The sequence below is a fragment of the Mytilus trossulus genome, chromosome 7, assembly GCF_036588685.1.
Source record: "Mytilus trossulus isolate FHL-02 chromosome 7, PNRI_Mtr1.1.1.hap1, whole genome shotgun sequence".
In the NCBI taxonomy this organism is placed as follows: domain Eukaryota; kingdom Metazoa; phylum Mollusca; class Bivalvia; order Mytilida; family Mytilidae; genus Mytilus; species Mytilus trossulus.
In genome coordinates, this window is record NC_086379.1 from 31,338,167 (window position 1) to 31,363,505 (window position 25,339).

The 25,339-nt window shown below is 32.2% G+C and overlaps 1 protein-coding gene across 1 annotated transcript in view; it reads right to left on the reverse strand.

Annotated features, from left to right (window-relative positions):
• LOC134724928 (extracellular matrix organizing protein FRAS1-like) overlaps positions 1 to 25,339 on the reverse strand; it is a 59,725-nt gene that overhangs the window by 25,461 nt on the left and 8,925 nt on the right. The window contains exons 5-32 of the mRNA XM_063588305.1: positions 25,105 to 25,191; positions 24,739 to 24,886; positions 24,274 to 24,423; positions 23,881 to 24,021; positions 23,009 to 23,152; positions 22,124 to 22,408; positions 21,600 to 21,752; positions 20,979 to 21,113; positions 20,565 to 20,705; positions 19,879 to 20,157; positions 19,017 to 19,220; positions 18,414 to 18,610; positions 17,134 to 17,290; positions 16,406 to 16,584; positions 15,630 to 15,752; positions 14,959 to 15,214; positions 14,148 to 14,414; positions 13,501 to 13,710; positions 12,995 to 13,175; positions 11,039 to 11,201; positions 8,364 to 8,496; positions 7,100 to 7,290; positions 6,310 to 6,463; positions 5,286 to 5,368; positions 4,678 to 4,858; positions 3,645 to 3,953; positions 2,511 to 2,690; positions 243 to 367 (exon numbers count right to left, since the gene is read on the reverse strand). Coding sequence (XP_063444375.1) covers positions 243 to 367; positions 2,511 to 2,690; positions 3,645 to 3,953; positions 4,678 to 4,858; positions 5,286 to 5,368; positions 6,310 to 6,463; positions 7,100 to 7,290; positions 8,364 to 8,496; positions 11,039 to 11,201; positions 12,995 to 13,175; positions 13,501 to 13,710; positions 14,148 to 14,414; positions 14,959 to 15,214; positions 15,630 to 15,752; positions 16,406 to 16,584; positions 17,134 to 17,290; positions 18,414 to 18,610; positions 19,017 to 19,220; positions 19,879 to 20,157; positions 20,565 to 20,705; positions 20,979 to 21,113; positions 21,600 to 21,752; positions 22,124 to 22,408; positions 23,009 to 23,152; positions 23,881 to 24,021; positions 24,274 to 24,423; positions 24,739 to 24,886; positions 25,105 to 25,191 — 4,956 coding nt within the window. The remainder of the gene's footprint in view (positions 1 to 242; positions 368 to 2,510; positions 2,691 to 3,644; positions 3,954 to 4,677; positions 4,859 to 5,285; positions 5,369 to 6,309; positions 6,464 to 7,099; positions 7,291 to 8,363; positions 8,497 to 11,038; positions 11,202 to 12,994; positions 13,176 to 13,500; positions 13,711 to 14,147; positions 14,415 to 14,958; positions 15,215 to 15,629; positions 15,753 to 16,405; positions 16,585 to 17,133; positions 17,291 to 18,413; positions 18,611 to 19,016; positions 19,221 to 19,878; positions 20,158 to 20,564; positions 20,706 to 20,978; positions 21,114 to 21,599; positions 21,753 to 22,123; positions 22,409 to 23,008; positions 23,153 to 23,880; positions 24,022 to 24,273; positions 24,424 to 24,738; positions 24,887 to 25,104; positions 25,192 to 25,339) is intronic.

Genomic DNA, 25,339 nt, shown 5'->3' on the forward strand with positions numbered 1-25,339 from the left:
TAATATAAGTAAATTGACCATGGTCGAAATTTTGTCAGACCAACTGCTAAACACAAAATAATAATATTTTCATAGAATTGTACTGCTTTTGAAAATATAAATGGCAAGTTTTTACTTAAAATAAAAAAAAAAAATGGGTGGTGATGAAAACAAAATTTGGCTCCGAAATATAAATTCTAAGTGTTTTTTACTGGATAGTCAAGACGCTAAATGGCCAATGATTTCTTAACTATCCTTTTTACCTGATTACTCCCATCGGAGACAGAGAATGTAAAACTATCCATGTATATTTCCTCTTTACTGGTGTGTATATAACATACACTGTTTGCTGCAAGGTCTGACTGGGTAAATTCAGATATTGGTATTCCTGCAAAAAAAATATCTAATGTCATTCTTTGTTCAGCATATATGATTTGACTTTTAAACACTGGATTCATGTATTAAAATTGTGAACAAGAATGTGTCCATAGTACATTGATGTCCCACCGGTACAATCACTTTCTATGTTCAGTAGACCATAAAATTTTGGTCAACTCTAATTTGGCATAAATTAGCAAGATCATAGCATAGGGAACATGTTGATTGGATTTCAACTTCATCAAAAATTACCTAAACCAAAAAATTTAACCCAAAACTAAAACTTGAAGCAGGGCAGACGAATGAATGGACAGACAAGCGAACAGACACAGACCAAAAAACATGCCCCTAAATTGGGCATAAAAATAAATAGTTGCAAATCATTCAAACAGTGCTAAATGAGAAACAAAGTATCCATGAAAGCAAGTTGATTAACTACAATGAATTATATTTTAAAATACCTTGATTACTGGTAAGTTCTAGATGACCCAGATTATATTTTACAATACCTTGATTACTGGTAAGTTCTAGATGACCCAGATTATATTTTAAAATACCTTGATTACTGGTAAGTTCTAGATGACCCAGATTATATTTTAAAATACCTTGATTACTGATAAGTTCTAGGTGACCCAGATTATATTTTACAATACCTTGATTACTGGTAAGTTCTAGATGACCCAGATTACATTTTACAATACCTTGATTACTGGTAAGTTCTAGATGACCCAGATTATATTTTAAAATACCTTGATTACTGGTAAGTTCTAGATGACCCAGATTATATTTTACAATACCTTGATTACTGGTAAGTTCTAGATGACCCAGATTATATTTTAAAATACCTTGATTACTGGTAAGTTCTAGATGACCCAGATTATATTTTAAAATACCTTGATTACTGATAAGTTCTAGATGACCCAGATTATATTTTAAAATACCTTGATTACTGGTAAGTTCTAGATGACCCAGATTATATTTTAAAATACCTTGATTACTGGTAAGTTCTAGATGACCCAGATTATATTTTACAATACCTTGATTACTGATAAGTTCTAGATGACCCAGATTATATTTTACAATACCTTGATTACTGATAAGTTCTAGATGACCCAGATTACATTTTAAAATATATTTTAAAATACCTTGATTACTGGTAAGTTCTAGATGGCCCAGATTATATTTTAAAATACCTTGATTACTGATAAGTTCTAGATGACCCAGATTATATTTTAAAATACCTTGATTACTGGTAAGTTCTAGATGACCCAGATTATATTTTAAAATACATTGATTACTGGTAAGTTCTAGATGACCCAGATTATATTTTAAAATACCTTGATTACTGGTAAGTTCTAGATGACCCAGATTATATTTTACAATACCTTGATTACTGATAAGTTCTAGATGACCCAGATTATATTTTACAATACCTTGATTACTGATAAGTTCTAGATGACCCAGATTACATTTTAAAATACCTTGATTACTGGTAAGTTCTAGATGACCCAGATTATATTTTAAAATACCTTGATTACTGATAAGTTCTAGATGACCCAGATTATATTTTACAATACCTTGATTACTGGTAAGTTCTAGATGACCCAGATTATATTTTAAAATACCTTGATTACTGGTAAGTTCTAGATGACCCAGATTTTATTTTAAAATACCTTGATTACTGATAAGTTCTAGATGACCCAGATTATATTTTACAATACCTTGATTACTGGTAAGTTCTAGATGACCCAGATTATATTTTAAAATACCTTGATTACTGGTAAGTTCTAGATGACCCAGATTATATTTTAAAATACCTTGATTACTGGTAAGTTCTAGATGACCCAGATTACATTTTACAATACCTTGATTACTGGTAAGTTCTAGATGACCAAGATTATATTTTACAATACCTTGATTACTGATAAGTTCTAGATGACCCAGATTATATTTTACAATACCTTGATTACTGGTAAGTTCTAGATGACCCAGATTATATTTTACAATACCTTGATTACTGATAAGTTCTAGATGACCCAGATTATATTTTACAATACCTTGATTACTGGTTAGTTCTAGATGACCCAGATTATATTTTACAATACCTTGATTACTGGTAAGTTCTAGATGACCCAGATTATATTTTAAAATACCTTGATTACTGGTAAGTTCTAGATGACCCAGATTAGGTGCAGACAGGAGGTAGTAACGTAACAATCCAGGCTCAGAGTCTTCATCAGTAAATGACAGGACTTCTGTTGTTATTTTGATCTCTGCTCCTTCCAGGACAACCAGTTCTTTATTGGCTATAACCTTTGGAGGTATTCTGTCTTCTGTAAAAATAAGAACAAGCTAACGTCATTTCACTTGAATTGGTTCTTATATTATGATGTAGAAATAATGATAATGTGTAATGATAATTGTACAGCTTTGTACTGTTTCTGCTGAACTAACAGTAGATGATAGCTGGTTTGATATATATTTCTGTCATATCTGGGTTTTTTCAACGCAATTTAGTTACGGTATAAGAAAAGAGCAGCATTATTTTTTTAAAGACCAAAACTGTAATTAATAGAGGATGAATCACTTCATTACTGTACACGTTTTTAAATAAAGAGAATTAGTAATCAAAAATGTACTTTAAAATATTTTTTTGTTAGAATGTATACATATGTTGGAGCCTCTGGCCTTTGTTAGTCTTGTATGATTTTAAATTTTAGTTTCTTGTGTATAATTCAGAGTTTAGTATGAGGTCCATTATCACTGTACTATTATGCATATTTTTAGGGGCCAGCTGAAGGACACCTACGGGTGCGGGAATTCTCGCTACATTGAAGACCCATTGGTTGCCTTCGGCTGTTGTTTGCTCTATGGTCGGGTGATTATCACTTTGACATATTCACCATTTCCTTTCTCAATTTTATATGCAAAAACCTGCATGCACATTTAGTATTCATGTCTTTTGATAATCTTTTTCAGACATCATAAGGAGAATATGATATCCTAGAAAGTTGTGTATTTGATCAAGAAAGAATATTATGCTAATAAAATAATAGAACAAATATTTGTACATGTACATGTCCTTGCCTAGTCTAAATAATTGTGACGTCTTGAAAGGCTATTGTATTTTTTTTCTTTGAAGCCTTACATTAACACAGGAAGGCATCAAAGCAAAAAATTGAGTACCAGATAACTGTTGCTCTTTCAGATGTTTTCTCTTTTAAAACACCTTCCTTATATAAAGCATTTTAGAAACATATTAGAAAATCATCTTGTCACAAATTTACCTGTTACAGTTATGTAGAAAATCTGATCTATCAACTTGTTTCCTTCTGGATCTGATACATCAAATTTAAATGTCAAAACACCAGTTATCTCCCCATTAGGATGTTCAAATTCTAGATGACCTTGATCAACATCTAACTGAGTGAAACTCTTTATTGGTCCTCTTGTAAAAACAGGCACTTTTCTGTTTTGATTTGAAATTAACAAACGTCCACCAGTTGGGTCACGGGTCAAAGTGTAGGTCAGTTTCTTATCATCAGAGTCAATGTCTGTTGCTTTCAGATCTTGCGACTTTATTGGAATTGTTGATCCTTAATAACACCAAAAAACATTGTCAAACTTCTATGTTTTATGGAAAGTGGTGGATTGTAGTAAATTAAGTTTGTTATTAACTATAGCCATGTTATATACTATAAATTCAGAAATTATTAAAAGGAATATTGCAACCTGGTGAGTCAGGCAATACTAACTCATATTATGATTTCAGATAAATATATCTGTATGAAATATCTCTGGAAATCGATATACATTTGTAGTATAAATCTCTCAATTTTGTTCAATCTTCACAAATTGTGATAATAAATGGCTGCACTAATTAATGAATTGACAGTATACTATCTAACAATTTTGATGTAAATAACCTTATGTAAAGGAGATAACCCTACACTCAAAACAGAAGGGTATTTGATAGCACTTTCTGAAAGGCTTTGTCACTAGACCGTATTCTAAAACTTCAGCTTGGTACATTTCAATACATAGGGTGAACAAGAAGGTAAGTGATCAATATCTCTAAATGTAGTGTTTCAAAGCTGTTGATACATGTTTAAATGCATGCTTTCTTTACATTTCACAAAAACAAATGGCAATATGATTTTCAAATAAATATCTTTTATAGAGCTGAAGCAATTTGGTACCACCCTCAGAGTGTATCTGTTTAGCATATGACCTCTAAAATACTGATATTCAAATCAAGTTGTTAGGTTGATGTCTCTGTGCCGTTTGACTAACATCTACTTGCACCTGTATGAAACATACCTGCTTTTAACATTAATCCTCTGTTAATTGCAAGTCTTGGTGTTTCATCATCTACTAGACCAATGACTATTTCTAATGCACTTGTATCAGTAAAGTCTCCATCAGACACTTGAATTGTTAACCTATCTCCATATGTAGCTCTACCATTGTGCTGGTATACTATCAAATCATCTAAAATCTCCTGAAAATAGCCAAGCAAAAAATATGAAAAAATTTGAACATTTAACTTTTTTTCACAAATTCTTGACTTTTGTCACTTGAGACATAATAGACAAATACTTGATAAATATTTTGAAAGACTGAATCTTTATGAAATTTTGTCATTGGTCATAAAGAAACATCAATCAATCAATCAATAAATGATATCCATGGTCTGTGCTATTTAAAAAATTGGTTGATGGAGTTCAGGCCCTCACCAGTAGGAGATATGGAATGCTTGGAAGGCCTGAAATATTCTAATAAGTATATCTGCGGCTTTTTTTACAGAAAATATTAAGATCAACAGTGATCATCAATTATGCAGAAATACTAATAGTTTTTTCTTTATGTAAGATTTTTATTACAACAGTTGAGTTACAGACCTGAAGAACAAAGGAACATAAAGGTACCTGATATGTGAATGTTCCTGCTTGTTGTATTGGTCTGATTCTACTGAGTGGTTCACTGATATGATCTCTTCTACCCAAGGTTCCTATACAATAGATTAGTATGTACCGAGCATGTCTCATATAGATATTTTACAAATATAAAACTCTATTTTAGTTCTGTTGATTTCATAAAATAACTTATATTCTAATGTACTAATGCTTCATACTATGAAATAACAGTATCACGGCAAAATTGTAATTAATTTTGTAATGGCAATAATAATGTTATTTACTCAAATGTTTACCAGCTGTAATACCTTATTTTTGGTAGTCTTTGGTTTGACCAAAGCAGTTATTTAGTCTAGAACTTTCTACACCCTAGGGGAGCACACTATGGCAAAACCTGAGAAGAATTATCTTTTTCAAGATGTCTCTTTCTTAAACTATCATTGTTACATATATGAAGTTATAAGTCTAGATGTATGATATTTTGTATTAGTTGTTAGTGGCTATGAACTAGCTGTCAGATAACAGTGAGTACTCTCAGATCTGTTCCTAGTGTCTTTTTGTTGTTGGGATGTGCAAGTACCCGGCCACTTCCACAAGTATTTTTGTCCATCTGATGAGTTAAGCCTTTTTCAACTGATTTTTATAGTTCATTCTTATGTTGTACTGTTATACCACTGTCCCAGCTTAGCGGGGGATGGTTGGGATCTCACTAACATGTTTAACCCCGCCACATTATTTATGTTTGTGCCTGTTTCAAGTCAGGAGCCTGTAATTCAGTGGTTGTCGTTTGTTACATATTTGTTTTTTGTTCATTTTAATATATAAATAAGGTCGTTAGTTTTCTCGTTTTTTATTGTTTTACATTGTCATATCGGGGCCTTTTATAGCTGACTATGCAGTATGAGCTTTGCTCATTGTTGAAGGTCATACAGTGACATATAGTTGTTAATGTCTGAGTCATTTTGATCTCTTGTTGACAGTTGTCTTATTGGCAATCATACCACATCTTCTTTTTTATATATACATTTGTACTTACCATGTTGAGGAGAAACTTTCACTGTCAATAACAGCTGATCAGGGTGAGTGTCTATATCTATCACATATAACGATGAATTAGTGACAATAACAGCCTGGTGTTCCTGTACAAACAACTGTTCTGTCACCAGTAATGGTTCCTCATCATTGAGTAACTGTAAATACATCAATAATTTATGATGTACTTACAGAGATGAAAAAAATCACAAAAATACAGCACTCTTCATTTGAGGAAGTGTTGGTCCCAGTGGTTGGTCCATAGATTCAAGAAAATATGGCTACAGAAGTTTAACCTAACTTGATGCATCAAATTATGAAAGGTTTTACTTTCTTTAAAATTGTAATTGACAAATTCCATCAAATCTAATATCTGTCATAATTTTGGTTCAAAACTTTTGCACATTCACAATTTCCATTTTTCAATATCAAATTCAAAAAGTAACAATTCTTGTATTTTTTTAATTTTGCAAATAGTTTTATTTTCCATTTGACAGTAAACATAAAAGATAAAGCCTAATAGTATAATTTTTTTGAATGTACATAAAACAAAAGTATTATCAGAATTTTTGCAAAACTGTTTAACCGACTGAATAGTAGTTAGCCTTTAAACATGCAGCATCTTTTGATATTTACATATTCAAATGCTATTGATTAAACACTTTTTATTTATACAATTAATTCATAAATATTCTTTTCCGGGAAAAGGACTTCACAGTTTTAAAAAAGGTTCAATATTCCTGTAACTTGTCTTTTTGAACAAAATATGAGAATCCCAAAACAGTGAAACCTACCACAATACGGACTCCAAATCTTTGCATGGGTGATTTGTTTACACCATCAGTAACATGGAATAAGAAACTGTCAGTGACTGGTTCCTTGTTCTTGTGATCTGACTGAATGTAGTGGATAAAACCATCCAGTAGATCCTGAACAAAGAATTGGGTAATAGGTACTCCCACAGTCTTCTCTGATCCTCCCACATCTACAAATAAAACATAAATCTTGAAGAGGCTGATCATAAATACATATTATGTTCCACTTCACTTAGATGAGATTACAAGTAAGTTAGTTTATATTTAAATTTTCACATTGTATAAAACGATGCTTTTTATTTTTATTTGAAATCTTCCATAACTCTGTATACATGTATTACAATTAAAATATAAGATCGTCCCTCTCCATATTATATCTTGCCTAATTTACATATCTTCTAAACAAAATGTTTAAACTGTGACAAATGTTACCAAACCTGGAACATTTCAATCAATAAAATTGAGAATGGAAATGGGGAATGTGTCAAAGAGACAACAACTCGACCAAATACAAAAACAACAGCAGAAGGTCACCAACAGGTCTTCAATGTAGCGAGAAATTCCCGCACCTGGAGGCGTCCTTCAGCTGGACCCTAAACAAATATATACTAGTTCAGTGATAATGAACGCCATACTAATTTCCTAATTGTACACAAGAAACTAAAATTAAAATAATACAAGACTAACAAAGGCCAGAGGCTCCTGACTTGGGACAGGCGCAAAAATGCGGCGGGGTTAAACATGTTTATGAGATGTCAACCCTCCCCCTATACCTCTAACCAATGTAGAAAAGTAAACGCATAACAATACGCACATTAAAATTCAGTTCAAGAGAAGTCCGAGTCTGATGTCAGAAGATGTAACCAAAGAAAATAAACAAAATGACAATAATACATAAATAACAACATACTACTAGCAGTTAACTGACATGCCAGCTCCAGACTTCAATTAAACTGACTTAAAGATTATGATTTCATCATATGAACATCAGGCACAATCCTTCCCGTTAGGGGTTTAGTATCATACCAGTCTAGAATGTAATGAAGTGGCAGTGAAGGTTGAGTATTGGCATTTGTCTGCAGTTAATCAAAAGATATTACCAATTGTTTTGCATGAAATCAATTATGTTTAAGCTTTTGTAATAGCTGCTTTAAAAAATAACAGATATTATAACAGAAACTGCTCCTGCGGAATTTAGGTTTTTTTTAACAAGCTAAAAACAATACTATTTCATGTGTTCTACCTGGTTTATATGAGAGAATATTTCCAAACTTTGGACTGGATTCTATCTGGACCAGTAAATCTGTCACCGCTGTGTCTTGGTCTGTCACTTTGACGTTGTCTGTTGTCAACAGAACTTCACCACCCTCATCAATCTGGAATCAATATATTATATTTTATTGCAAAGATATAATAAAGTTACTGAAATTCAGAATATTATTTCAGGAATGACTGTAATATTTTTTCTGTCTATGAAGAAATAACATAAAAAATGTGGTGCACACTGAATAATGTGCATAGCGTGTTTTTTAACAATGTGCACCACATTTTTAATGTTATTTCGAAATAGACTGACAAAATATTACAGTTATTTCTTATAATTTAATTCTAACTTTCCATTTTAAATAGGTGTAAATCATGAAAAAAACGTTGATGACATAAGGGTCACATGACAAAATTGTGTTTATGTCATAGTATGATATGATAAACAAAACCATGTCAGCCAATCAAAAGACATGTAACATCCAAAATTAAATTATTACTTTATGGATGTAAAAAAATAATATGAATATAGTCTGAGCAAGTTGAAATCACTGAAGAAGTGAATATATATAAATAAAATTGAGAATGGAAATGGGGAATGTATCAAAGAAATGTCTATATCTTACTGGTGACCTGTTGTTTGTTATGCAGTCAGATGAGATTTGATCTGGTATATGTTATGTCTAAAATGTTAGATCAAGACAACTGCTAGTTTTCTATAATCTGCAGGTTTTTTTAATAACAGAATTTGATAGTGTATCATGTCAGGTATATCTATGATAATTACAACTGATGCCCAATCTACGATAAAGGGAGGAATCAGGAAATGTCAATACCTCTGACTCATTTCACAAAAAGTCATAACATTTCAGTATAATTTAAGATCATTTATATTATAAGATTTTTGTGTAAAGAGCTCAGACTTATGGAACTGAAGGCTTCTAAAAATCTTATTGTTTTTTTTGGTATAGATCAAGGCTTCCAAAACGGTCATATATTCCAGACAATTATTGTATAATGTCCAGTAAACGTCCGGCTGGGCAAAGCATGAAATGGTCATCTACTTTTTAGTTTTCATGGCTTTCCCAAGAGATGGTCATTTTAAACATAATTTGCGATCTTTTTGACTCAACCTTGACATGATGATTAATTACTATCAAAACAACCCCTACTTCAATACTTTCTAATTCTAATCAAGGCTAATAAGTTGTTGGACAGCTGAAATCTACCTGTTCAGGTGGGACAACATCCCTAATGCGCCTTGAAATGAGGAACTCAAAAGTCACGTGTAAAGAAAAAATCTCTGTGTAGTGATATTGGACATGTTTCTATTTTTAACAAATGACTGAACTTAATTATTTGTGGTGATTAGGAAAGTAGAGGAACATAGAATAAATGTGTAAAAACTATGGAGCTATTGAATGTGTTCAAAGTATTAAATTTTCATAGAACTTATTGTGTTAAAAAGGGGATATTTTACCACAAGGAGCCGCATCACAAAAGGATGTTCGGGGTTTGCTAATTTACGGAAAAAGTCATCTCACTTCGTACCCCGAAAATTTAACCACATATGTGAAAATGTCACAGCTTCGAAACGAGCTATCATACATTTCCAAGTTAACAATATGGACTGAGCTACAGGAAAAAACGTTACCATTATCGCCTATGGAAAAACAATTACAGATATTGAGCCAGGTGACAGGTAAACTATTTTCAGTACCGGACATCTTATAAATTAATAGGTCTATTCAAAGTTATTTTCTTACATTTCAGCAGTTTGTATCTAATTGATTTAGTCCAAAAGATTAAAATCATAAGAAATATGTTTATAAACATGATTTGATGAAAAATTTAAAAAGGTTTTAATTGAAATATCCTCCGAACTACGTTGTATGAACTAAAACATGTGTGCGCATGTGTCCAGGTGGGAAATTTAATTATGCATCCTACATTTCTTCAAAAATGCTAAAATTATCATTGATACCTGTATCTAACATTCATTTTAATTATTTTGTTGAAGAAATAACGTGGAAAGAGCTTCTTCACTCAGTCATGCTTTGTAAACAACACAGATATTTTATGTACCTGTTTTTGGTTTATGTTTAACCATTGTCAAGTCAACATCCGGTATTAGGAAAGTGATTTTAAAAACGAAAGTAAAGTTTTTGACGTCATTTTGCACAAATAAAGAGTCTAAGGCAGATATGTGCTCACTGATGTGCACACTTCGAATGATGCACTGCCAATTTAACAGTTTACGTCAGAACATCAAATTCATATCAAAGTAATGTTTTAAATCACCTTTTTTTTAATCTAATGGCAATCATTGGGATGGCCATCTGATTTTCATAATTGCCTTTTGTGACTTAATCTTAAGGGATTAAAATCGGGATCAGATATAAAATGTCCGGCTGGCTCAAATATTATTTGGAAGCCCTGGTATAGAGATAAGATATTTGAAATACCTAAATTGTAGGATCAACAGTAAAAAATAGTGCCCAGTTGTCTGCTGGTTCTATGGTTACAGATAAAACTTGATTTGTTAAGATTTTAAACATACCTAAATTGTAGGACCAACAGTAACTACTGGTGCCCTGTTGTCTGCTGGTTCTATGGTTACAGATAAAACTTGATTTGTAAAGATTTTAAACATACCTTAATTGTAGGACCAACAGTAACTACTGGTGCCCTGTTGTCCACTGGTTCTATAGTTACAGATAGAACCTGATTGGGTAGGATGTTACCACTGCTGTCTGTCACATTAAATGAGAGAATATCTGAGACTGGTTCACTTCCTATCTCTTTGTCAGCCATGTATCTGTAAACAATACAAATATTTTGCTTAATATAAACTAGAGGCTCTAAAGAGCCTGTGTCGCTCACCTTGGTCTATGTGAATATTAAACAAAGGACACAGATGGATTCATGACAACTTTGTGTTTTGGTGATGGGAATGTGTTTGTACATCTTACTTTACTGTACATTCTTGCGGCTAACAATTATCTCTATCTATAATGAACTTGGCACAGTAGTTTTAGTGGAAAATGTTAGTAAAAATTTACAAATTTTATGAAGATTGTTAAAAGTTGACTATAAAGGACAATAACTCCTTAGGGGGTCAATTGACCATTTTGGTCATGCTGACTAATTTTAAGGTATCACTTTGCTGTACATTATTTCTGTTTACAGTTTATCTCTATCTATAATAGTATTCAAAATAATAACCCAAAACGGCAAAATTTCCAATTCAGGGGCAGCAACCTAACAACAGAATATCCAATCCATCTGAAAACTGCATTTTACACCTTTGTTCTATTTTTAGCCGTGGCAGCCATCTTGGTTGGATTGCAGGATCATCGAACACATTTTCAAACTAGATACCCCAAAGATGATTGTGGCCAAGTTTGAATTTATTTGGCCCAGTAGTTTCAGAGGAGAAGATTTTGGTAAAAGATTACTAAGATTTACGAAAAATGGTTAAAAATTGACTAAAAAGGGCAATTACTCCTAAAGGGGTCAACTGACCATTTTGGTCATGTTGCCTTATTTGTAAATCTTGCTTTGCTAAACATTAGTGCTGTTAACAGTTTATCTCTATCTATTATAATATTCAAGATAATAACCAAAAACAGCAAAATTTCCTAAAAATTACCAAATCAGGGGCAGCAACCCAACAATGGATTGTCCGATTCATCTGAAAATTTCAGGTCAGATAGATCTTGACCTGATAAAAATTTTTATTTAGACAGATTTGCTGTAAATGCTTTGGTTTTTGAGTTATAAGCCAAGAGCTGCATTTTACCCCTATATTCTATTTTTAGCCATGGCGGCCATCTTGGATGGTTGGCCGGGTCACCGGACACATTTTTTAAACTAGATACCCCAATGATGATTGTAGCCAAGTTTGGTTTAATTTGGCCCAGTAGTTTCAGAGGAGAAGATTTTTGTAAAAACGACAGACGACGAAGACGGACGCTGCCGGACGCCGGACGCCAAGTGATGAGAAAAGCTCACTTGGCCCTTTGGGCCAGGTGAGCTAAAAAGAATATTTGGTATGATTGCCAATGAGACAACTCTCCATAAGAGACCAAATGACACAAAAATTAACAACTATACAAACTAGAAATGAAATACTTTGTATTAACTATTATTTACATCCAAGTACAAAAAAGAATGTAATAGTGCTTTTGTTGCTATCCTTCATGGTTATGTTACTAAAGATCTCCAAGCTATCCATGTCAACGAAATCTTCAGATATTTAGCAATAGATGCTTCATGTGTTTTGAACATACAGTTGTTCAAAAGTAATCTAGGACTAACAAAAAACACATAGCAAAACCTTTTTGTTTTTTAGTTGCCCAACAAGAGATACAAATATTCCATTCATCATAGATCACTCACTTAAATGAGAAGTACTCTTTATGCATGTTTGAACATATTATATATTAAGGCAGATCTTTAATTTTTCTGACAAAAACCAAAATAAATCCCTCGTGTGAAGAGCTGACCATATGAACATTTACAGGTATTAACCAATACACACCTTATAAAGTTCTTATTTGTGTAAACAGCTGACCATATAAACATTTACAGATATTAACCAATACCTACCTTATAAAGTTGTTATTTATGTCATCTTGAGTTATAATGTTTCCTTCCATCACAACATTCAATTCTTTATAGACCAGCTGTCCATGTACTGGATTAGCCAATAATGTAATCCTCAAATGGTCATCAGAATCATCATCATCCATAAAACCAAAATCATTACGACTAATAAGGATTGTCTCCCCTGAAAAATATTTCACTATGATTAACTAATGGTCTTTTCTTGCTGAAATTAATTCAATTAATAACAAATAAATCGCAGGCTTGGAAAAATGTTAAAGCTGAAAAAATCCCATAAAAGAACATGTGTTTTCAATTCTGAATATATATCTTTACAAACAATTTTATTTCTGATTTTTTTTTTTTTAATTTAAAAAGATTTCTACTGAATATCCAGTTAATCATTTTGTTAAATATTATTTTCATCCTACTGCATATTAACTACAAATATAACTGCATTTTGCTTCTTTGAATTTTATAAACCAGTTATAAAACTGTATTAAACCCACCTTCTCTGACATGAATCCTACAGACAGCAGTTGGTAGAAGTATCGGTGCTGACTTATCTACATGTAGCACTGTGATGTTGATGGACATCCTGGTCTCATGTTTCCCATCACTGGCGGACAACACAATCCTGTCATAGAGTATATCACTATCCCTGCTGTCACTATACTGAAACACACCTTCCAGGAACTCTTTGTAGTTAAAGCTTTCTCCTAAAATAGGAAACATCATTCAGTAAAATAGAATCTTCATTTGTAGATTCTATAAAAAGAGATATGTGGTATATTTGAACATGAAATATTCCATAGACAAAAATGAAAAAGTTTTGAACAAGTACATTTCATTGTCAACCTTAAAAATTGAAGAAAAACTGACCAAATAGTAAGCTGTTAAGGCCCATTTAAGCAAAAGAATTCTGGTACAAAGCAGTAATATCACATTTATTCATAAGTATACAGGGTTATTCCCAGACTTGCCTTTATGTTGCAATAACTGCATATTCGTTCAATGTCTTTGAAATAAAATAATACTTTTAATGAAAAGAAGTGCTATACGCTATAGTTTTAAAAAGTGATTGTGATGATTAACTTAGGTTGAATGCTTTGGTGCATTCTTTGTTAAAGGGAAGAAGACAGGTGTATTTGCATACCTTTTCTCAAGATGATTTTTGAATTCTTAAAAACTTTCTCAAAACTACCCCTCTTTGGAGCCTCATCTAAAGTCAACACTAAATCTGCAGTAGATGTATCTGGGTCAGACAAAATAACTGTAGACCTGTCTACTGGAAATTTCCCTCCCTGTGCTACTGTGACATCAGCAGACGGATGTAAAAAAGATGGAGGCAGATTGTTTACTGGTAAGATACGGATGTTGAATTTATATTCCATCAAATCTTTGTGAACTCTGCCATCAGATACTGAAAAATAATCTTGAATAATATACAAATCTTCCTTCTTACAAACAATGTTAAAATGGATTTAAATGACAACAAAAGTATATCTTCAAATAGATCACTTAAATCTAGAATACATGTGTTGCATGACAAGAACAACAGCTGAACAGTACAACCGATGAATAAGCTGTTTGGAATATTGCTATACATTTAAGGGTTAAAATCTTTGATGCAGTTTTTATTTTAGAATTTCCACAATCTATAATGAAATTTATCATATTTTCAAGTATATGAGTGGTCAACCTTCATGGCAAGTTTGTTAAACATACATCCTCTTGTAATTTTTATGTGACTAATTTTTTCTGTATTTACTTTTAAACTATTACTTTTAGATACTGGGAACCCCAAAAATAAAAAGTAAATCAATTTAAGAGACAAGCTATAACATATGAACCCAAAGATAAGTTTGTTCTCCTTGTTAAACATTAAAATTCATTACCGGTACTTCATACTAATTTTCACAAATGAATTGTACATTAATTTGGAAACAAGCTCGTTTTTCCCATACCTGTAAATTTAAAGAACACTTCTCTTTCCTCCTTGCCAACGTCTGACTTTGGCGGATGATAAATAATCTTGTTATGCATCAGATCAGCCTGTGTAAACTGGGAAAAGGGTTGTAGAGGAAAGTTTTTATTCTCCAGAGTTCCTTCCCCTTGTTTCAGAGGCACTGTTATTGTGTAAATTATTTCTCCATTATGTGTATCTGGGTCATGGAAAAACAGGTCAGAGATGGTAACTGGAACAACTTGATCTTCAAATACCTAAACATGAAACAAACATTAAAATATTGTAAATCGCATAATGTAATAGTTATGTCCCTTTTAGGTTGCAATCTATCTTCAGAACTGTATGTAAAAAGTTTAAGCCTCCATTTCTTCATAACAAATAAAGATTTTAATATTTTTCAGTAAATTGCGACTTATTTCGATAGGTTAGTACTCTTGTCAACAAAGTGACAAATTTAAAATTGAGAATAGAAGTGGGGAATCACCTTCCTTTAAATCCATGTTAAAATTGTTTGCAAGAAGGAAGAATCGTATATAACTTATATTTTTTTTCCAGTATCTGATGGCAGTCCACAAAGATGTAACAGAATATAAATTAATTGGTTTAGTTAAAGTCAGGCTGGTTTTGATGGAGTTTCAAATATAATACATGCTCTGATGATATACCTACCGACATCCCAAGTCTGACACCAGGGGCTATAGTTGGTATAGCCTCATCTAATGGAGGTTCCATTATTTTTATATGCATAGTCTGCTCTTTTAAAACATTTGGTGGATCAAATGAGTCTCTAACCTAAAATAGACAAAAAATAATCTTAAAAAAACAGAATTAAGGGAAGCAAACACTACTAAGCAGAACAATTCAAGTGAGTGGTATTTAGTTTAGTTAGTACAACCATTACCAAGCTGGATAAAAAAAAGTTACAAATTGTAATGTCTGCTCTTTGATGATAAAAAGCCTTTGGTAAAGAGATCCCTACATGCATTAATGATATCCAAGCTAAAGATGTTTGGTAAAGAGATCCCTACATGCATTAATGATATCCAAGCTAAAGATGTTTGGTAAAGAGATCCCTACATGCATTAATGATATCCAAGCTAAAGATGTTTGGTAAAGAACTCCCTACATGCATCTTTTGTTTTGTATAGAATGGTCACAGGAAGATTGAAATTAAACTTCAGACAGCTCTAATGCTGTAAGATGCTGTTGTTGACAAAAAATTGATACTTGAAACAGGAAGTTAATAAGAGATGAATGGAGATAAATGGAAAAATATTTGCACTGTATAGCATGCTCTGATAAAGATCCATACCTTATTTTAGGGTGAAATAATTTGGAGAAATGAGACCATGCAGTCGTTACTGTTAATATATATGATTTTAGTTTTTGAGATACTAATTCTTATGTCAATTAAAAACTAGTACATAACTTAATGACTATAGTACCTCAAAAGTAACAACATCTGATGTGGACTTTGAGCCTGTATTTTGATACCATATTCTGCCCTCGTTTATATCTCTCTGCAAAAACTGAAACATTTTAGCGGCCATTTTCCCACTTCCCATTTCTTTCCAACCTTGACCTAAACCATTTGGTGGGACTGGTACTAGCATTAATATTTCTCCTGAAAAATATGGTCTCTTGAATAAATCTGCCAACTGCCAAATGAGGGTCATCATGGGGAAATCTTCATAATGAATAACGGTCAAAATTCTTGCCAAATGATGTTAACAGCAATTTTTGGTACATGACGATAATATGTACCCTTTTTGGAAAACAAATCAACTAATTTCAACGAATTGCTTCAAATTGTTTCATAAAATAATGGTAACAATAATTATTTGAGACCTGTGGTGAATCACAGCAAATTTTAACCAATTTGAGGTTTAACGGTAGATGAAAATGACCTTTTGATGCCAGACAATAAAGGGCATTCCTTCCCTTCTTAATTGCCTTACATGGACATTTTTATGAGTGTATCAAAATTAACATCTGGCTTTATATTTGAATTAACACCAGATTTACTGCTTTTTTTTTTAAACAAGTGACTAACTACCTATTAGGCCAGATTTCCAAATGAAATATGCCTTATAATTCAAAAAGTCACATTGCTGTGAATGAGAACTGAGAAGGCACCTTATACAGGGAACACATATTACTAGAACTATCTCACCTTGTTGAGGATTATTGGTGGTAGGGTTTAGGGTATATATGACCTCTTTGCCATCAGACATTGACTTAGCCATCAACATGGTGGGTGTTATCCGTAACATATCCTTGGCATATACATGTCCCACTTCATTATTGACAATCAGGGGAGACAAGTTCTCCTGAAAGTAAAAACTGACATTAAGACAAGGAAGTACAGCTCCTTTAACTAACATGCGATTTACTTGGATTTAGTTAATAACAAATATCACATTCAACCATTTTAATTTAAGTGCTTCTAAAGTTATGATCCAATGTCTGAATCTTTATTTCTATACAAGTGGCTTCACCTAGCGAAGTATCATTCCTTAAATATACTGAAAATTCAGAATTTTTTTTATTCGTAATCCTTGACCCCTGGAAAACTGTGAAATCCAATTATTGAAATTGCTTAAATTTTAGGAAGGAAAATCACTACTGATATTATGAATGCAAGGTGCTTATTACTGCAAACCTGATATTGTTGAAATTTTTCACATAAAAGCATCACAATCATTTCTGAATTCACAGCAGTACTGGAAGCATATATGAAAGTTTATTTAAAATTTGTAAAACTTTCACTTTTTGTTCACAAAAGCATATCATCTATAGGACTTTCAAATACAAAATATTAAGTTAATTGTTTTCCTTTTATATTTAATGTTTAGTATATCATATGTATTTGTTGTTTTAACACTGGTTGTACAATATTTAAAAGTGTTTTAAATTTAAATTTTTCTTTAGATTCTAATTTCATGACTTTCTTCAAAACTACTTTATCATGATAATATATAAACAACATTAAAGACAACAACACCCATCAATTACCGCATGGTGATTAATTTATTGTGGTCGACATGTTTCGCCAACAAGCGTGGCGTCTTCAGGACAATATTATACATGAAATCAAACAGTGAAGTACAAATTTTGGGGTTGTAAATTAATAAATTAATCACCATGCGGTAATTGATGGGTGTTGTTGTCTTTAATGTCGTTTATTTGCTTTTATAGTGAAAGACAACTGTGAATACCGCGTGGTATCCACCCGCTATTACCCAACCGCACGATAACCACTTCAGGTGTTGGTTCACCATTTTCCAAAACATGATAATATAGTCAGAATATTATAAGTGGTGTTATGAAGCAAATAATACTCAATAAATGTATTTCATATATCTACATTATGAACAAAACATGAAAAGTGTGATCTTTAACAGTTATAATTTATCATAAAGAGATCTTATAAATTTCAATTACATATCTTACCTTTTGCCTAATTTCAAAATTGACAATAAAACTGAGGACATGATATCCATCTGTGACTTGTATGATGCACATGTCTCTGGCTGCCGTCACTAATGGATTTAACTGGTACCCTATAGAACTGGTATGTAGTTCCTCTACTGAGAAAGAGCTTACAGGTGACTGTGTCCCTCGATCAATAAATTTCCCATGCAGAGGACCTGAAACAAAAATTTCATTTTAAACTTAGACATCTTAAAACAGAACTTTTCACTTTGTGTAAATTTTCTTATTTGCTTTAGGGATGTTTTTTTAATTCGTTAAGTTAGCTTACAGACTAACTATTGGTACAATAAAATAAACCATTCTTAACTATTTTTATGAACGAATAATATTGGTTGTAATAATATTAGCATGATAACATAAGCGATTGACAGGAAACTGCATTAAAGTTGAAAGTCCTATATTTAAAAGTAGCTTTATTGTAGCCTTCAATTTGGAAACTATGATATTTGACTATGCTGTCTTCTAGATTTCTTTACAATTTCAGGTTGCTGTTTTATTGAAAAATAATTATCTCCTTTTATTCAAATAAAATTAAATTTCTTATTATCTTAAGTTTCTTACCTTCAATAACATTAACCAATGTTTTCACAGGATCCAAAGTTTTCAGTTCTAAAATTTGATTATCAAATGGGGTTATCTCCCCTACAGTAGCCAGCACATGTTCATTTCTGACAAGCTGAGGAGGGTGGTCATTGATAACTTGTATATGTAGAACTCTCTCTGTACTGTATAACTGTCTGTCAAATGCTTTAAATGATATCCTTCCTGTAAACATAAGATTTTTTTTAAAATGAAAATCATTATAAAAAAACAAAACTGCAATACTTTATAATCTCTTTCAAATTAATAATATGTGTATGCTTCTTGAGTTGTTGATAGATTAAACATCTATGAATATATTTTCAGTAGCAGCAAATTTTTTTTATGTGAATGTTTGTACAAAGCAGGTTTTAAAAAAAGTCTTCCAACAAACATCTAGTTGTAAACCAATTCAACTTTCATTAGGTACCAATTTCCATGCATCATTGAAACAAAAGTTTTGCCCAGGTAAATGGTAAAGCATTCTGTTCGCACGATACCATTTTTGATTTCAATTAATCAAACACCATCTAATTTCATTGTTCACACAGTGCAAATTTTGCAAAAACAATATAACAGGTAAAAATTTGTATGGAAAATTGTACTGTGTAAATAGATATAGGAAGATGTGGTGTGAGTGCCAATGAGACAACTCTCCATCCAAAAACAATTTAAAAAGTAAACCATTATAGGTCAAAGTACGAAACCCACTTTTGCTCCAATCGCTTTTTTTTTATTATTCCCTGTAAAAAAAATCTGTTGCAAATTAAAACAAACAGACTTACACTGTCTAAATTATATGGTGAAATTATGGTTAGTAGAAAAAGATACTTTAAAGATTTACCAGCAGAAAGAACAGGAGAATTGTGAATAAATCTGACTTTTCCATCTTTTAATTCCTGTGGAGTAATGGTATCTCCTGCCTCCAATATGACATCCATACCCAAGTTACATTTGACAATATGGTTGCCATTTGTTGGAGGTTCTGCTACAATGATAACGAGGCTATCCAAAGGTGTATCTGGGTCATTCAAGTTGAAAATAGAGGCAGGTATTTCAGTGACATCTTTCTCTTCAACTTGTATGTGTCCTGTTAACTGTATTGTGGGAGGTTGTTCATTTCCTGTAATTACATGGATACAAAGTTTCATTAGGATTTCATCACTTTTTTTATCGGTAGACAACAATCCCATGGGGTTTTAAATCCAAATGCACATGATCTCCATGGAAAAGAACAACAATGAGTTACAGGAATATTTAAAACAAAACAACAAATCAAAATTTACAACTTTTCCCCATAAAATTTGCACTGCTTTCTCCTTAAAGGTTAGTATTTTCATGTTTGTTCCTTTTTGATCTATTTGAATACATTAAAATAGTCAAATCTGCTGAATACCCCACCAGATAAATTTAAGAATTTCAAATATGTGAGATTCTTCAAATATAATGGTAACCTGTAGATGTTTAAATGTTTAAAATCATATTTCCCACCTAACATCATAATAACAGTTCAAAAAAAATTATACCTACTTTCACATCTCCGTGACTTTTTATTTTGATAGTACCCCTTTCCACAGGTTGGGACACACTGTCTGTTTAACAAGTAGGTTTGACCATCACACTGAGAACAGTCTGTACTGGACATACACTCCATACAGTGCTCTGGACAATCTACAATACAGAAAATTAAATCTGATAATCACACTTACAAAATTATTCCATAATGAGAGGAGACTTGATTATGTGAGTAAACATCTGCTAAAACTCAAAATACAAAAGATGATGATGGTGGATGGCTGTTCGTACCCCAAAATTAAAATAACGTCACATCAGTCGTTAAATTTCGATTCTTTATGACATTTTTAACCAATCAGGAGGTTATGGTGTACACTTTTGAAAATATTACCCAGGATGCATTAGATTCTGAAACTGTGAATTGCCCACCTTTACATTGCCGTCCATCTACATATTGCGTAGGTTTACAATGTCTGACACATATCCCATCAGATACGATCTGGTTAGGTCCACAGGCATGACAAATACTATTGGATTCACAACGTAGACATCCACTTCCACATACTGAAAAAATGTCAATTAATTATAATGCAGCACATGTTATCAAATATAGATTTTGTTCCTATCTTAATGACATAAGATTGTCAACTGAAAATTTGAAATGTTTCAAAATTGATTGGATTTTTCCACTTAAAATTTAAAAAAAAATTATTTCCAGTACACATATTGAAAAACATAAGTCAATAAATTTAAAACTTGTGAACATGTGGTCTAAGTGGATGAGCACTATAAAATTTAAATATGCTACAAATGGTTACACAAAAAACAGACAAATTATATAATTCATGCATAAATTGCCAAATAAAAATGATGGTAAATCAATATCATCTACACATGACGACAAACGTATCATACCCTTGTAGACATATTTGGTCTCAGTTATGTAGCATTCACTAGGTGTTACAATGTTATATGCTACAATTAGCCTTATACATCCAACCAGATATTTACTGGTACTCTTCAAAACTATATCATTTCAAGAAAACCAACCTCTACAAATACCCAGCTCCTTGTATCTTCCAACAGGACAAGCTCTCATACAGATATCATCAAAAGCCACCATAGATGGGTGAAGACACTGCAAACATACTGATGTAGTTCCATCCCTTGATGTGTGACATTTACCACATCCAAATCCACAGTCTGAAGTCAAAATATAAAACATCAGTGTTGCATGTGAGTCATGCTAATCTAACAAACTTTTTATTTTAGAATTTTATAATATTTTAAAGTGATATACAGTACTCTGAATTTATGATTTCTTCTTGAAACTTTAAAAAAAAAATCAAATTGTTTTTTTTTGTCCCTAATTTACAAACTGTTGAACCATAACCCCCAAAATCAATCTCAACCATCTCTTTGTGGTATTTAACTTTATTGTAAAATTTCAGAGATCCATTCACTTAAACATAAGTTATTGACTGGAAACCAAATAAAAATCCATGAAAATATAATATTGTTAAATCCAAGAAAACTGGTACCCAAGAAAATCCACAGTAGTCTATAAAACTTACCTTTACAAGTACTGTCTTTTGTCAAATATTGGCCATCCAAACATGGCATCTTACATCTCCCTTTCTTACTGAGCTTTGAGCCATCTGCACAGCTTAGACAGTTTGTATCAGTTGGTCCAGAGCATGATTTACAGCTTGGATGACATTCACTGCAGGCACCATATGATGGAAAGTACTGCTTGGGACATTGAGACAGACACTGACCTCTTTGTAGGACAAGGCTGTCATAACAACTAGTACAGGACTGACCATCACTAGAGCAGGTCTGACATGTGGCTGGACATTCTAAAAGTATACAGTTATTTATGATAAATTTTGAATGTGTCCATAGTACAGATGCCCCATTTTCACTATCATTTAAATAATAAGGAACATGTGTATTAAGTTTCAAGTTGATTGGACTTCAACTTCATCAAAAACTACCTTGACCAAAAACTTAAACCTGAAAAGGTACAGACAGACTGATGGATGGACGACGGAATGAACAAAAGAATGCACTGACCAGAAAGCATAATGCCCCTCTACTATCATAGATGGGGAATAAAAATTAGAAATGCAAGTAAACCCCCAAAAAGATACCCTCAACCTGTGATTCTCTTACCCTTTTACATGTTGGATCATATACGCTTACTACAAGAACATCCTCAGATAATTCTACAACTGAGTTCCATTAGGGGGTATAATGGTCATTAGTGTTAAACTTTTGAAAAGGACAGTCTTTTGGTATAGTGTGCTTTGTTTTGAGTCTTGATTGCAGTTATTGTATATTTTTTTTACATTTTGCCCTTGTTCTAGTTTTTCAATTCAGTTTTTTCAACTTCAAGCTGATCAAGAGGAGGCAATGCATGCAATTACAGTTTAAGAGATCTTGCTGCAATTAATTACCTAAACATTCTCCATTCTGTAGGTAGGAACTAGATGAACAGTGGTCTACACATCTACCAGACTGAAGGACCAGACCATTCTGGGAACAAGCTAGACACTGGTTGTCTTTTGGTCCTAAACACAAACTGCAGCTTGTATCACAACCTAAATAATAAAACACAAAATCAAACATCTGTTGATCTCAAAGAACAGTAAAGGAGAGACACTTATCCACATTTATCTGAACTTTTAGATAAACCCAATTTTACAAATTTTGGTGGATCTCATTTTGGATATATCTGACATCTAACATCACTTTGAATTCCACAGTAAATGATGTCCTTGAAAAAACATTAAGTTGTCTTATATTTTGAAGAAAAACAATTTCTAACATGCTTATACTATCTTACATCACATCAAAAGGTTATATCAAGCTGATATTGTGGAATATTCTGTGTCACTTATATCTAAAAGGGAAATAACTTTAATAACAAGAGATTGATAACTACCCAGTATCAAGTGCCATCTACCAGTGGATGGGACATTTATAGATCCATGTGATTTTTTTATTCATTGAATATATTGCTAATGTTAACATTTAACAAAATTCATTTTACTCCAATAAGAATTAGTTTTACTCCAATAAGAATAAAGAATACACGCAGTGTATTGCCAAAATCATTCATTTGATATAAATTCAATCAAATCTCAATTAGAAATGTAGCCAGGAAAGCATAATAATTTACTTCTCACTTTCCTTGATGCATTTTATAATAAACCTAGAGTCATCCTAGTTTAGTACTTGCTGCAACTATAATTGGTATACTTTCCTGAAAGTACCCTCTATTAAGCAAAATACATGTTCCCATCTATCCACATAATCCACTACTTACTGTAACAATGTGTGGTCTCCTGGTAGTACCCCATTCCACATCTGGATACACATTCTCCCTCTCTCCACAATAATCCTGGTTTACAGGTCTGACAATGATATCTTGTTATATCAACACATGTCTTACAACTATCATGACAAGCTGAAAAGAAAAAGAAGCTAAAAAATTAAGATAACTTTTGCAGTAGAAAACTAATGTGAATATAAATTATTCCCATATTTCAAACTTGGATCTTACCTAAAATGAGCAAAAATTTAGAAAATAAAGAATACAGATTACTGTAAACACATTTAGAAAGGACTAAATAAGAAGAGAATTATCAGTAAAAATAAGAAAGTTTTAAGTTTTTAAGCACAGATTTAGATAGTGTCTCTTAATATGCTTAGACCCTACCATGGCATTTTTTCTTCCTGTCTGCATAGAGACCATCTTTACATTTCTGTACACATCTTCCCTCCTGTAGATACAGTCCTGAGATCTTACATTCTGTACAGTGATTAGTGTCTGTCACTTTACAATCCTTACATTCTGTAGCACAGGTCACTGAAACAAAATGACAGAGGTGTAAGTCTTTGACTTTTATTTCAATTATATCATAATTCATTATCTTATATAAAAAGTTTTAACAAGTCCCAATAATTTCTTATAGAGCCAGTCAAAATCACAAACAAGTATGATTTGATCAGCTTGTTCCTTAAAATTTTCCATTGCATCTTTTTGAAAAATACACTTTCCTTTTTTAAAATATCTAACTAAATTATATTCTCTATATTAATTTCATTTTAATATTTGAAGCAGAATTAAAACTTGATACCCATAACAATAACTTGAATATCCAGTGTATAAATAATTTCTTACTTTTCTGACATTTGCCACAACATTCTCCAGGTTGTGGTACACCTATACTTCCTTCTGGACAGATGGGGCAGGATTTACTGAAGCACACCATATCTCCGTGTCCACACTGACATAAGGTACAACTGTCTGGCTGCCAACTATCACCAGTCTTTCAGATACAATATATAAAGTCATAATAAAAAAATTTCAATAGATTTCTAGCAATTTCAAGGGGGGGGGGGGAGTTATTCACCTTGGTGGTGTACTTGCTTCATTAACTTTACATTCCTTTCTAAAATTTATAGAAAATTGTAATATTTTTTTAAATGGCCTTCCAATCTAAGTATCTGAGCACATGTGCAAAGACTGAAAAAAAACTATACTTACATGGAACATTTCTCCTCCAAAATAACATGTAGGTCTTGGTACACACTCTTTACAGCATTTACCTGGCTGGTGTATCAACATTTCATTCTGAAACATATAAATCATGGGTCAGAAAGTCTTTGTACTAATGAACTGTACAGTTTGCATGAAATACATTTTCTCAGAGATCAATGTGACCCTGTCTTACCCAGTCAAAAGTATGTAACCAAAATCCTTTACAACTAACAGATAACCT